Genomic DNA, 12,617 nt, shown 5'->3' with positions numbered 1-12,617 from the left:
ATCTCCATTTCTTGTGCAGAAAAGCGTAGAAGCTGCAGCAAGTACTCCTAAAATGTTCAAACAACTTCGCTCAGGAGATCTCTTTGTAGAAACATCTAACCCAAATCAATCTAGGCAGTTCCTGAAGCAAATGACCTTTGGAGGCCTTCCCATTTCTGTTAGCCCACACAGAACTTTAAACTCCTCAAAAGGAGTCATTTTGGAATGGGATCTCCTTAATGTTACTGAGAATGAAATTGCTGAAGAACTTAAGGCACAACGTGTCATCAGTGCTAAAAAAATTATGACCAAACAAGATAGTGTCATTATACCCACAAGAAATGTAATCCTTACCTTTAACACTTCAAATCTTCCTGCATCAGTTAAAGCTAGCTACCTTTCCTGTAAGATCCGATCGACCGTACATTCCAAATCCACTTAGATGCTTTAAATGCCAGAAGTATGGTTATTCAAGAAAAGGCCATTTGCCCCTCGTGTGGCTCTCCGGACCACTCCCAAACAAAATGCACAGCTGTAACACCAAAGTGTCCCAACTGCCAGGGTGCTCGCCCTGCATATTCCAGAATTTGTGAATCATGGAAGATGGATAAGAAAATATTGAAGTAAAAGGTAGAGAAAAATGTCTCATACCAAGAAGCACGAAAACAGATATTAAACATGATACCTTCCAAATCATTCTATAATGCAGTTAAAAACACTAAAGAGGTTTCACCACAGACTTATATTACAATTCATCCTAATTATCTCTTGTCCAATGGGCCAGATCCATCCTGACAGATGGCGAGACACTAACAGTAACAAAGACCAAAAGTACATCAAATTCTACTAATACAAAGCCATCCAAGCCACAACTAGACAATGCACCCAAGTCAGGAATGCTAACAAAGGGGCCCAAAGTGCCAAGCGATATTCTCTGTGCAGTTTATAGAAGTGCTCTTATAAAACAATACAGCAATACCCCGCATAGCACTGATAATTGGTACCGAAACTGTTCTGTGTTATGTAAAACCGTGCTGATTGAAGTATAATTATAATGGGTTTTAAATGAATGCATACCAGAGATACAGTCTATAAACAAATTATAATAAATCTATAAACAATTTGCACTTGATAGCCAATTAAAAGGATTAGAAATAAAAAATATTGTAAAAATTTTATTAACGAAAAGAGAGAAAAAAAAAATAAAGCTTTTTTCTCATCATGAGAGATGAGAAAAAAAGCTTTATTGTTTATTTGTGTATTTCAAAAATAAGTTTGGCGAAGTCATCTCTTCTTTTTCTCAGTATACAAGTCTTTGTAGCATTGAATCCCATCTTATAAAATTTGCTGTATCTCGATGCTACATACAACATTTCGATTTCCATTCATAATTGCCTTGCAGGCCATGTCAAGCCCAGAAAAACTTTCTTCAATTCTTCTGTTGAAAATTCTTTTGGTACCACTTCAGAATTGTTTTCTTCTTCTTCATATGCAATTTTCTCTTCAATTTCAAGGAGAGTTGCTGTTGTTGTTTTTGGTTGTTGTTTTTGGTTTTTAGGAGCATTAGCAACTAAGGCCATATTGCTCCGGGATATGCGGTGGTCATTCCCTGACCTTTCCGCATCCTCCGTATTTGGTGGTGACGGGCTCGAACCCCGGTCTAATCAAGAAGCATGTGCTACGCACTGCTGCTCCTTCCCACCTGGCTACGGAGGCGCCTAGGAGAGTTGCATCATCTAAGTTATTTGCATGCGAGTCAATTCAGTCATGTACATTGGCAGTGTCCAAAGTTTTGAATCCCAAGTCTTTTCTGATCTTCACAATGTCTTTGGCAATTGTCTGAACTTGCAATTCAAAACCAATGATATCATTTGCCAAATGGGGCAAAAATCCTGCCAAACATAACGCTTGTTGTTGGTAATGATTTCTAACCAAGATACAGATATATTTTCAATCATATTTAAAGGGGTAAAAAAAATAGTGAAATGAAAAGTTTGAAAAGCTATCACGTCGTCTCATCAGGATGGAATTAAGAATACTGAATACTCTTGCCACTGACTGCCTGAGGGGGACTACTGGCATATGTGCAGCATATATGAGACAATAGAGTTGGCACCACAGCATACCTAGGCTACAACAATGCAGCATATATGTAGAGTACATATTGAATGAGTTTTAATATGTACAGTAAATTTTCAACTTAAATTTAATTGAAAACCGTGTTATAGTGAAACCTGTGCTGTTTGAAGCCGTGCTAAGCAAGGTATTGCTGTATAGTTTTATTTCTTTTCTTAGATAGTATGAATCAGAGCTGTAATACTCAATATGTTCTACGTTGATAATAATATTAGTAAAATAATAAGAGGAGTTTACCTCAATATAGTACGTAGAACACTTCCGTATGATACCCTCCAGAAATTAAAACGGAAAAAATGAAAAAATCGGCAACTTACCGGTACAACTTACCGGTAAGTTGTACCGGTAAGTTGCCGATTTTTTCGTTTTTTCCGTTTTAATTTCTGGAGGGTATCATACGGAAGTGTTCTACGTACTATATTGAGGTAAACTCCTCTTATTATTTTACTAATATTTCTTTTCTTGTATGGTTTTCATTTACTTCAAGTGGTTCTGTACTTGCAAAGTCAGAAGTTAGAGCCCAATAAGGGAATCCATCTTTCTTTTTTCTAGTCTACTTATCAAACACTAACCAAACATCCAGCTTACTTCAATAATCACTTGGTCACTGGCGGCACAGCTCCTGCCTCCATGTGGTGGGGCCGGTAACCTGGTGGAAAATCCATCCCTGAGGGCTAAAAGGAACAGAAATGGAAACTGATATATTTCCATGTTTAGAGCCAAAGAACTCTCAACATGACAATGACTCTGACCATGATTTCTCTCTTTCAAAGAGACTTAAAAAAGACACAAGGAAGCAAGAATCTCCAATACCCGTCATAGTGCATTCTTTGTCATCCCAACCTGTGAGCAAGCTCTCTCCTTTCATTGTATGTTCATTTTGTGTTCATTGGAAAGGTTGAGCAGATGGGCTGAGAGGCGGCAAATGAAGTTTAACATTGACAAATGTAAAGTACTACACATGGGAAACAGCAACCCCAGAGCAACGTATCAACTCTGTAGTACTACACTGACAGTGGTAGAGAATGAAAGGGACCTGGGGGTGGTTGTGCAGGCAGATATGAAGTTCTCTGAGCAGTGCAGACGGGCTGCAAGAGTAGCTCATGGTGTATTGTCAATGATATATAGGAATTTTTCTAGCAGGGATAAGGAGGTGATTATTCCCTTGTATAAGGCAATGGTCAGGCCACACCTAGAGTACTGTATACAGGTCTGGAGGCCTCATTTCAAGAAGGATGTAGAGCTGCTGGAACGAGTACAGAGAAGGGCAACAAGATTAGTAAATGGAACAAAGGGGTGCTCTTACGAAGAAAGGCTTAAGTTTTGCAAATTACAGTGTCTGGAGACTAGGCACCAGCGAGGTGATCTGATAGAGGTGTATAAAGCCTTGAATGGTTTGAGCATGCCCAATGCTGATGGGATTCTTCCTCTCGCTCAGAATAATCACCTGAGAGGGCATAAATTCAAATTGAGGAAAGACAGATGTAGGATAGACGTGCGGAAATTTGCCTTTAGCCAGCGGGTGGTTGGTTGGTGGAACAGGCTTCCATCCCTTGTCGTGGAAGTTGATAGCCTAAATAAGTTTAAGGCTCAGCTGGACAGGTATTTCGAATGAACAGAGGGGTGAAGTGGAAGTGGTTTTTTTTTTTTTTTTTTTTTTTTGGCTGATGCTGCATAAGCTTGCTTTCTTGCATCAAATGCCTCTACTAATGCTAATGTGATTGAATTTTTAACTTTACCATTTAGGTAGTTTCAACTTCTCTCTTTTTAAATGGCCCCAAAGAGATCAAGTGAGTCATCTAGTGCTAAATAACATGAAGAAGATGAAAAGTAATTGTTAAAATTTGTCATTGGTAACTAAATTGGACATTTTAAAAAGACTGTGTTCAGAAGGGTACTAGATTTGCACTAAATTCATGTAAATGTTGAGCATTTTGAGCGATTTGAAAAATTAAGAGTATTGCAAGCGGTTAATTTAAGTAATGTAAATATAGCATACAGATAAGGGTCCATAATTTTAAGGTAAGTTTTCTTGCATTTTCTTGAACAGATACTCTGTTTTTTTGAGTAATTTGTGTATTTCAAGTCTATATTTAAACGTTAAAATGTTTCTGCTAAATTTAACATTGTTATATAAAGAAATGGGACCTTAAAATCATTCAGTCACATTTGAAGGCACTGACCAATTAAACACACCAACCAATTAAAATTATATCGTGTGGATAAATTCTTCCCTACTTAATGCAAATTCAATTAGTGCTCATTTTTACTGCCACAATTAAGGGCTCTATACAGGGTGGGGTACCTATACTACAATAACCAATAATATTGTTTTTTCATCAGATTGAGTATACTCTTTAAATTTTCAGTTTATTGATGTTTTCTTGTTTTTTAAAAAAAAAAATAATAATAAATATATATATATATATATATATTTTTTTTTTTTTTTTCTTAGCTGAGAAAGCTCCAGAAGGAGAAGCACCAACATTTGTAGAAAAGCCAAAGATTGTTGCCGAGGATGGTGGTAAAAGAATTATAATGGAATGTAAAATTCGAGCAAAGCCAAAACCCAGTATCACTTGGTTTTGTGATGGAGTGATAGTCCAGGAAAGTGCAAGGATCAAACAGACTATACGAGAGGATAAAAATGTTTATATAATTAAATTAGAATTAAAAGTAAGTTTTTAGTTAATTTCAATAAATTAATATTATTTTTTAGAATATGCTAGATTTAAATAGAAATATATCACTTATTTCCTTTGTTCAGATTGTTATAACTTTTTATTACTCTTTTTAAAAAGTGTGCTAGCAACTTGGTTTTTATTGGTGGATAACAAATATAGTTATAGCAAACAAAAAAAAAAAACCAGGTAATTATAGATCATTAAACTGAACAGCATGATGAAATACAGAAAAGTAACTTAGAAAAGGAATGGGTGCTGTTTGAGTCACTTTAAAGGAAGTTGCTCAGAACCCAAGAATTGAATTGTCCACAAATATTGGACATTGAGTTGGTTTTGGCAATTTTGTCATTGTGAAAAGTCTGAAGTGGAGTTTCCACTCCCAGTGCATTTCAGTGGTTGACTTCAGTTCCCAGCCAATCTCTGCTGGTTTTTAGCCTGTTATTTTGCCATTTCCTTTTAATTCCATGTGAAGCTCTAACAAGAATTTTAAAAACTGTCACCTAAAGGTAATGATACATAAATTAAACATAGCACCTTAAGATCGTAATGTGAAAATCATAAACCACAATGGCAGAATGATACAAAACTTCAAGATCAAGTTGTAATGTAAGACAGCACTGCTTTGACTATTCTGTGAATAAATGCGAGGGAATTTTGGAAACAGCACATCAGATTAAAATACATTACCACTTCAGGGTTAAACAACTTACCCTAAATTGCACAAAAATTAATCTATATTTCAACAGAGCTTTCTGACAGAAGGTTACTCTAGCAATGTCCAGTTGCAATTATGATATATTTATATATCTATACAATTATGATATATCTATACACAAAATCATGAACACAATGAAATTTTTTCAAATTTTATTGAAAATTTGAAAAAATTGTGATATTTTTATAATGGAAAACAACTTAATAAATTGAGGTCTATCTTGTTTTCTATGTATTTGGTGGCCAACAGAATTTCAACTGCCACAAGTAATGCTGTGGTCTTAATTCAATGCATGCCTGACTTCCTTAATACTTTCACAAGTGAATTTTATGTATTTGTCTTAAACTAATGTTTAATAAATGTGTGTTTAAGAACAAAAAAAAAAAAAAAATAATGATGTGGGTTTTACAGTTTTTTTTTTAAATTTTTCCTAATTTGATTTGATTTTTCTGACTTGATTTTCAATAATAATTTCACTTGAATGTTGGGCTGTCCGAAGAGTTTTCAATAATGATGGGATCTGTGGAGTGAGTTTCTTTAGGAAATTTTAAAGTTTCTTGTTGAGTGTATTAGTAGAAAGACATCCTGGGTCAAGTTTGCATCCACAACTAGTAACACAGCAGAAAGACCCCTTTGAAACAAAATAAGTGGAAGATATCAGATTAACCCATCAACCTAACTTCAAAAGGACAATGGACAATCCATCTAAGCTACAGTGTGTCCTAGGTGATCGAGAGAACATGGATGACATTTTTCTTTTTCTAAAATTTATTAATAAATATCATCTTATCTGAACCCCTATCTCCTGTAAAAAAAACAAAGAAAATATCAGACAGTGATTAGTGCATTATAGCCTAAGTTGCTGATGCACCAATAAATCTAACAAACAACAGCAATCCATCTAAGATCTTGCAGCAGTAATTAATGCAATAGGAGAAATTTTTGGATCATCCACATATTCTTCTTTTAAATCAAACTTCCAGAAGTATAAAAAGAAAGTTGAAAAATTGAAATTGAGATTCTCTCTACAGCAAATGAAGAACCATAAAAATTACCTTGGATAGTATCTGAATTACAAAGAACCCTATCTGAGTCAAAACAAAAACAGTTAATATTAGTAGAGACAAGGAAAGAAAGAAATACAAGAAAGCAAAGTTATGATTGCTTTCACCATCAGCCAAAAAAAATAATAAATAATAAATTGCACATCACTTGTCCATCCTCTCTAATAGTTTGTCTAGTTCTTCAATGAATTTATTGAAACTACTCACCTCTACAAGACCAGATGGAAGTTTGTTCCAACAGTCAACTACCTGCTGGCTGAAGGCAAATTTCTGCACATCTATCTTGCAACCATTATTCTGCAATTTGAATTTATGCCCCATTTTGTGTAGGATTCCATCAGCATTGAAATTACTGAATCCATTCAGAGCCTTAAGCACCTCATTCAGAACTCCTTGCAGGTGCCTAGTTTGCACAATTGAAGCCTTTCCTGGTAAGGAAAGGCTTCAGTTCTGCAAACCCTAATATTACTACTCTTCTTTGCACCTGATACAATAGATCCACATCCTTCCTAAATTGAGGCTTTCAGACCTGTATGTAGTACTCAAGGAGTGGCCCAACCATTACCTTATACAAGAGGGTAATCACCTCCTTATTCCTACTGGCAAAATTCCAGTATATCATTTTATATTCTCAGCTGCCCGAGTGTGATACCACAGAGTTAGTACATTAATCTGGGATTACTGCCACCCATATGAAGTACTCTGAATTTGTCAATTTTAAATTTCAGTTGTCACTTAGCGAATCTGCCTAATTTTTCTAGCTCTTGTCCAGAAAAGATTCATTAAACAATGACATATCCAAAATAGCTGATAGCTGTGCTTGATTTATATTAACAAAATTGTTCTTGAAAATAAATTTCCAGAGAACTCATGTTATGCAGTAGTCCTGGCTTTTCTGAAACTAGGAAAAGACCTTTCAAATCCAAATATACCCGGCCCCGGGTGCCAAGCGAATTGGAGGTCAATTAATATTTCTGCGATCCATAAAGTGCTCTTCAAAAGTGATTATAGTTATTTCTAAGTTCATACTTTTCTCTCAACAATCTTATTTTTCAAACCGTTCTATACTTGAAAAGCCACAAGTTAGAACACAGAAAGGAAACCCACCTTTCTTTATTTATCCATATATTTCTAGTTCACTAATGAACTAACATTTTAACTGCTTGGCCTCTTAGCGGCACTGCTCCTGCCTCCCCATGTCAGGGCCGGAAACCTTGGCAGATAAGTCTTCTTGCCAAGAGCTAAAAGATACAAACATGGCAAATACAGACCATGTAGCCATAGGAAACAAAAACCCAAAGAGACAGAAGACTGACTGGATGGAGAACCCCTGCCCATCTTTCTTAATCTTCCACTCTTTAAGTAGTCAGCCTATGAGTAAATTGTCTCCCTTTGTCATACAGAAACATCTGGAGGGTATTGCAGGATCTCCCAAGACGGTGAAGAGACTGCAATCAGGAGACCTTTTAATAGAAACTGTGAATCAAAGACATTCTGAAAAGCTTTTACAATTAACAAGCTTTGCCGGCATAGCTTGTCATATCGAGTTGGGATTTATTAAATGTCACTGAGGAAGAAATAACCCAAGAACAGCAGGGACAGAACATAATTGAAGTGAAAAGAATAATATTAAAAAAATAATCAAATGGCACCTACCAGAAATATTATTCTTACCTTCAATATGCCAAACTTAGCCTCCTCTTTAAAAGCAGGTTATTTATTTTGGGTATTTGCCCATACATTTCCAACCCTTTAAGATATTATAAATGCCAAAAGTATGGCCATTCTCAAACTGTATATAGAGGAATTCCTGTCTGCCCCAACTGTGGGTCCTCAGACCATATACAAAATGATTGTTCAGCTATAAAAATGACATGTCCAAACTGCAAAGGTGACCATCCTGCATATTCCAAGACATCCGCCGACCGGGCTAGCCGAGTGGGCAAAGTACCTGCCCGGCAACCCAAAGGTCGCGGGTTCGATTCCCGCCTCGGGCTTGGATCAAAGTACTGCAAAATCCTTGGGAGGTGCAATATGGCCACAGAAGCCGATGCGCCAACAACTACCAAATCAAAAAAAAAAAAAAAAAAAAATCCAAGACATCCGAAAAGTGGAAAACCGAAAAAAAAAAAAAAAAAGTTAAATACAAGGTTAAGAACAAAGTCAGTTACCAAAAAGCAAGGAAACTAGTTGCACAAACAAGAAACCAAAATGTCACGCAAATGCCGAAAAAAAAAAAAATATATCAAGCAGTCTCCGTTCAAACTGATGTCACATTCTGTACTAATAAATCAATTTCTGATTGGGCTAGAAATATCCTCTCTGAGCTACAACAATCCAATACTACAGACCAAGCAAATAATATTCCTCTGACAATACCATCAGCATTTCCTCCTCCAATGATTGCTATCACATCTTGTATTACAAACTCAAATGCTTTGAAAAATATTCAGGACACAACCATGGACACAGATGCCACATCTATACAGGAAGATCCTATCTTAGAAATCCATTCTGAAGAAGAAGAAGAAGAAGAAATGAATACTGGTCGGCCAGTTTTCCTAAAAAAAAAAAGACAAACAAAAATTGGAACGTCATAAACCAGTCACCTTCAAAAAGCAGTCAGAATCAGCTTCATCAACTAAATACAAATAATGCCTTGTATTTTACAATGGAGCTGCAGAGGCTTTCATTGCAATACAGACAATATCCAAGATCTAATTAATCGATTTTCTCCAGTTGCCCTTTGTCTTCAGGAAACTTACTTAACATTGCAAATTTCTCCTTCAATAAAGAACTATTGCCTTTATTGAAGAGATCATAATAGAACAAATGCTGTCCGTGGTGGTGTAGCAATCAAGTGTTTAGTTGGGATCTTTGATAAAATCAAAGATCCCAACTAAATATGTTCCACTCAAAGTTGAAATAGAAGCTGTTGCTGTGCATATAATTCTCCATATTGCATTAACACTAGTATCAACCTACTTACAGTCAAACCATACTTACTGTTTAAAAGATCTTGAAGACCTCCTAATACAGATTTCAATGGGCACCACCCCCTGGGACGATCCTAAATTATATAGATGAGGTCAACTCATTGAGAGCTTTTTAGAGGCACTAAACCTTGCCATACTCAATACTGGCACACACACACTCATGTTCAGCTCCCAACTGGATATACCTCAGCAATAGATCTCTCCATTTGTTCTCCAGTACTGGTCCTGACTATAGATTGGTATGTTGTTAATGATCCTATGGGTAGTGATAACTTCCCAATCGTATGCAACCTATTAATACCACAGACTCCTCAAGCTCAATCCTGCAGAAAATGGAAATTTGCCTGAGCAAACTGGGCAAAATTCCAGTCATCAATATCTTTAGATGAGGAAAAAATCTGTCTCCAGCCTATCGATGATCTGACAGAATACATCACGTCCATCTCCTAAATGTGGCTAAAGACACAATACCACTATAAAATCCCCCGAGCCGTAAGCATTATAATTATTGGTGGAATGAAGAATGCACAAAAGCAAAAAATAAAGCCTGGAATTTGTTTCATACAAAATGAATTCAAATAAAGCCTGGAATTTGTTTCATACAAAATGAAATGGATCCAGGATTCTTTTTTGGCAAGCCAAAAAAGAATCCTGGATCCATTTTGCATCAAGCATTAACAAAAACACTGACACCAAAATAATATGGAAAAAAAATTAGACAGCTTTCTGGTAAGTTTCCTACCATACCTTCTCAAGTACTTTCCTGGAATAGGAGAGATCTATCTAGTCCTTTAGATATTGCAAATGCTTTGGGCAACACTTTTGCTGAAATCTCAGTGCATTCAGCTTATATTCCATCATCCCAAAGAATTGAAAACACTGCAGAACAGCATTCTATTAATTTTCAAACTGATCTTCTTCTGCCATATAATAAACTTCTGCAATACTCTGAACTCTTGCATGCCCTTGGAACAGCTCAAAATGGTGCTGCTAGACCAGATGGGATCTATTATGTCATGCTACGACATTTTGATGACAAAACCTTACACCTCCTCCTGGTCTTTTACAACCGAATTTTTCTAGAAAATGTTTATCCAGCTTCTTGGCATCATTCTACTGTTTTGGCATTCCTAAAGCCTGGAAAAGATCCAACCAATCCCCATAGCTATAGACCAATATCCCTCTCAAGCTGCCTCTGAAAAATCCCCAAAAAAATTGTCCACAGTAGACTCATCTGGATCATTGAGTCCGAACAGTTAATGAGCCATAGTCAATATGGCTTTCGTCAAAACAGGTCATTCTTGGATCCTATGGTTAAGGCTGAATTTGCCATTCGTAATGCCTTTTTGACCTTTCCATCTCCCAAAACATAAGATCTATTGAATGATAGCTGCAGATATCACTAAATAAAATACAGCAATGGGCCAGCATCAACGGCTATCGACTATCACAGCAGAAAACATTTGCTATCCATATTTGTAGACAGAACAAGTTTCATCCGGATCCTGAACTTCAAATGTCTAATATCTCTATCACTAATAACATCAGATTTCTAGGATTAGTTATGGACAACAAGCTAAATTTCTTAGAACATATTAAAAAAGTACATACTGCCTGTCTAAAAAAGATAAACATACTTAGAGCACTATCTGCCCTGACATGGGGTGCAGATCGTACCTCCCTACTTCGATTATACAGGGCATTAATCAGATCCTGTCTTGATTATGGAACTCCCATCTATGATTCTGCCAGAATGAATGCATTATGTGGGCTTGATCCAGTTCAACACAGTGCATTGAGGATTGCACTTGATACATTCAGAACAACTCCAGCACATATTGATGCCTTTATATTGATGCTCATGAGCACCCACTATCTTTACATAGGAAATCACTATTGCTTAAGTATGCTGTCAAGATACAAAGTTGTGCTCGCATCCCATTCGGTCACACTTTTTCAATCTACCATTAGAAATCCTCTACAGAAATAAACCTAGCATAGTAAAACCAGCTGGTCTGTGCCTTCCTGAACTGATGCCGGTTTGGAATGCTTCCACCCATTCTGTACAACAGGTAGCAACTTGTACTCAACCACCTTGGGTTCCACCTCCTATACCGACCTGTGACACTTACCTCAATGGGGAAGGAATATGTTGCAAGCTTAACATGTCAGACAACTTCATGCTGTTCACATTCAAAGATATATTGATTTTTCCCCAATTTATACAGATGACTCTAATTCTAATTCAAATGACGTTGGCCCCGGGTGGTAAGCGTTCCGTGGCCAAGCGATCTCAGTGCGTTTCTGAAAGTGATTTATCTAAAGAGCTTTTGCCGTTGTATATATTCTGTTTATTTAGTAGGCAAAGGCTCAGAAAGGAAAGAAACCTTTCTGTTTTGTTTTCTTTATTACTAATACAACTAATAGCCGCTTGGTGACCTCGTGGCACTGCTCCTGCCTCCCCATGGCGGGGCCGGTAACCTGGGTGGTAAAGACAAACCCCCAGGGCCAAAAGGAGCCGACATGGATATAAGTAACTATCCACTGTTAAAGCCCTCGAGCTCAAGATCAGAAATTCCTGACAACGACCATGACTCCAATCGTCCGATGCAACTAAGGACGGAAAATCAGAATAAAGACGTGCCAGCATTTCTTATAATGCACTCATTATCCACGCAACCTGTTGGCAAACTATCGCCTTTTCTTATACAGAAATGTTTAGAATCGGTTTGTGGATCTCCTAAAATGGTTAAGCGTCTCTAATCTGGACACCTTCTAATTGAAACTTCTAAGACAACTCACTCAGAGAAGCTGTTAAAATTAACATCATTTAACAGTATTCCAGTGTCAGTTGGTGCTTCCGTAGCCAGGTGGGCAGGAGTAGCAGTGCGTAGCACACGCTTCTTGATTAGACCGTGGTTCGAGCCCATGACCACCAAATACGGAGGATGCGGAAAGGTCAGGGAATGATCACCGCATATCCCCGGAGTAATATGGCCTTAGTTGCTAATGCTCCTAAAAACCAAATAATAATAAACAGTGT

General features: G+C 36.9%; 1 protein-coding gene across 1 annotated transcript in view; it reads left to right on the top strand.

The window, feature by feature from the left end:
- Positions 1-12,617, top strand: part of LOC150087120 (twitchin-like) — a 3,511,780-nt gene that overhangs the window by 375,218 nt on the left and 3,123,945 nt on the right. The window contains 1 exon segment of the mRNA XM_090372971.1: positions 4,571-4,791. Coding sequence (XP_090229097.1) covers positions 4,571-4,791 — 221 coding nt within the window.

Source organism: Mastigoproctus giganteus, chromosome 4, assembly GCF_048544385.1.
Source record: "Mastigoproctus giganteus isolate SK-2022 chromosome 4, ASM4854438v1, whole genome shotgun sequence".
Taxonomy (NCBI): Eukaryota; Metazoa; Arthropoda; class Arachnida; order Uropygi; family Thelyphonidae; genus Mastigoproctus; species Mastigoproctus giganteus.
Note: the sequence above shows the minus strand (reverse complement) of the source record. Positions and strands in the feature narration are given on the sequence as shown.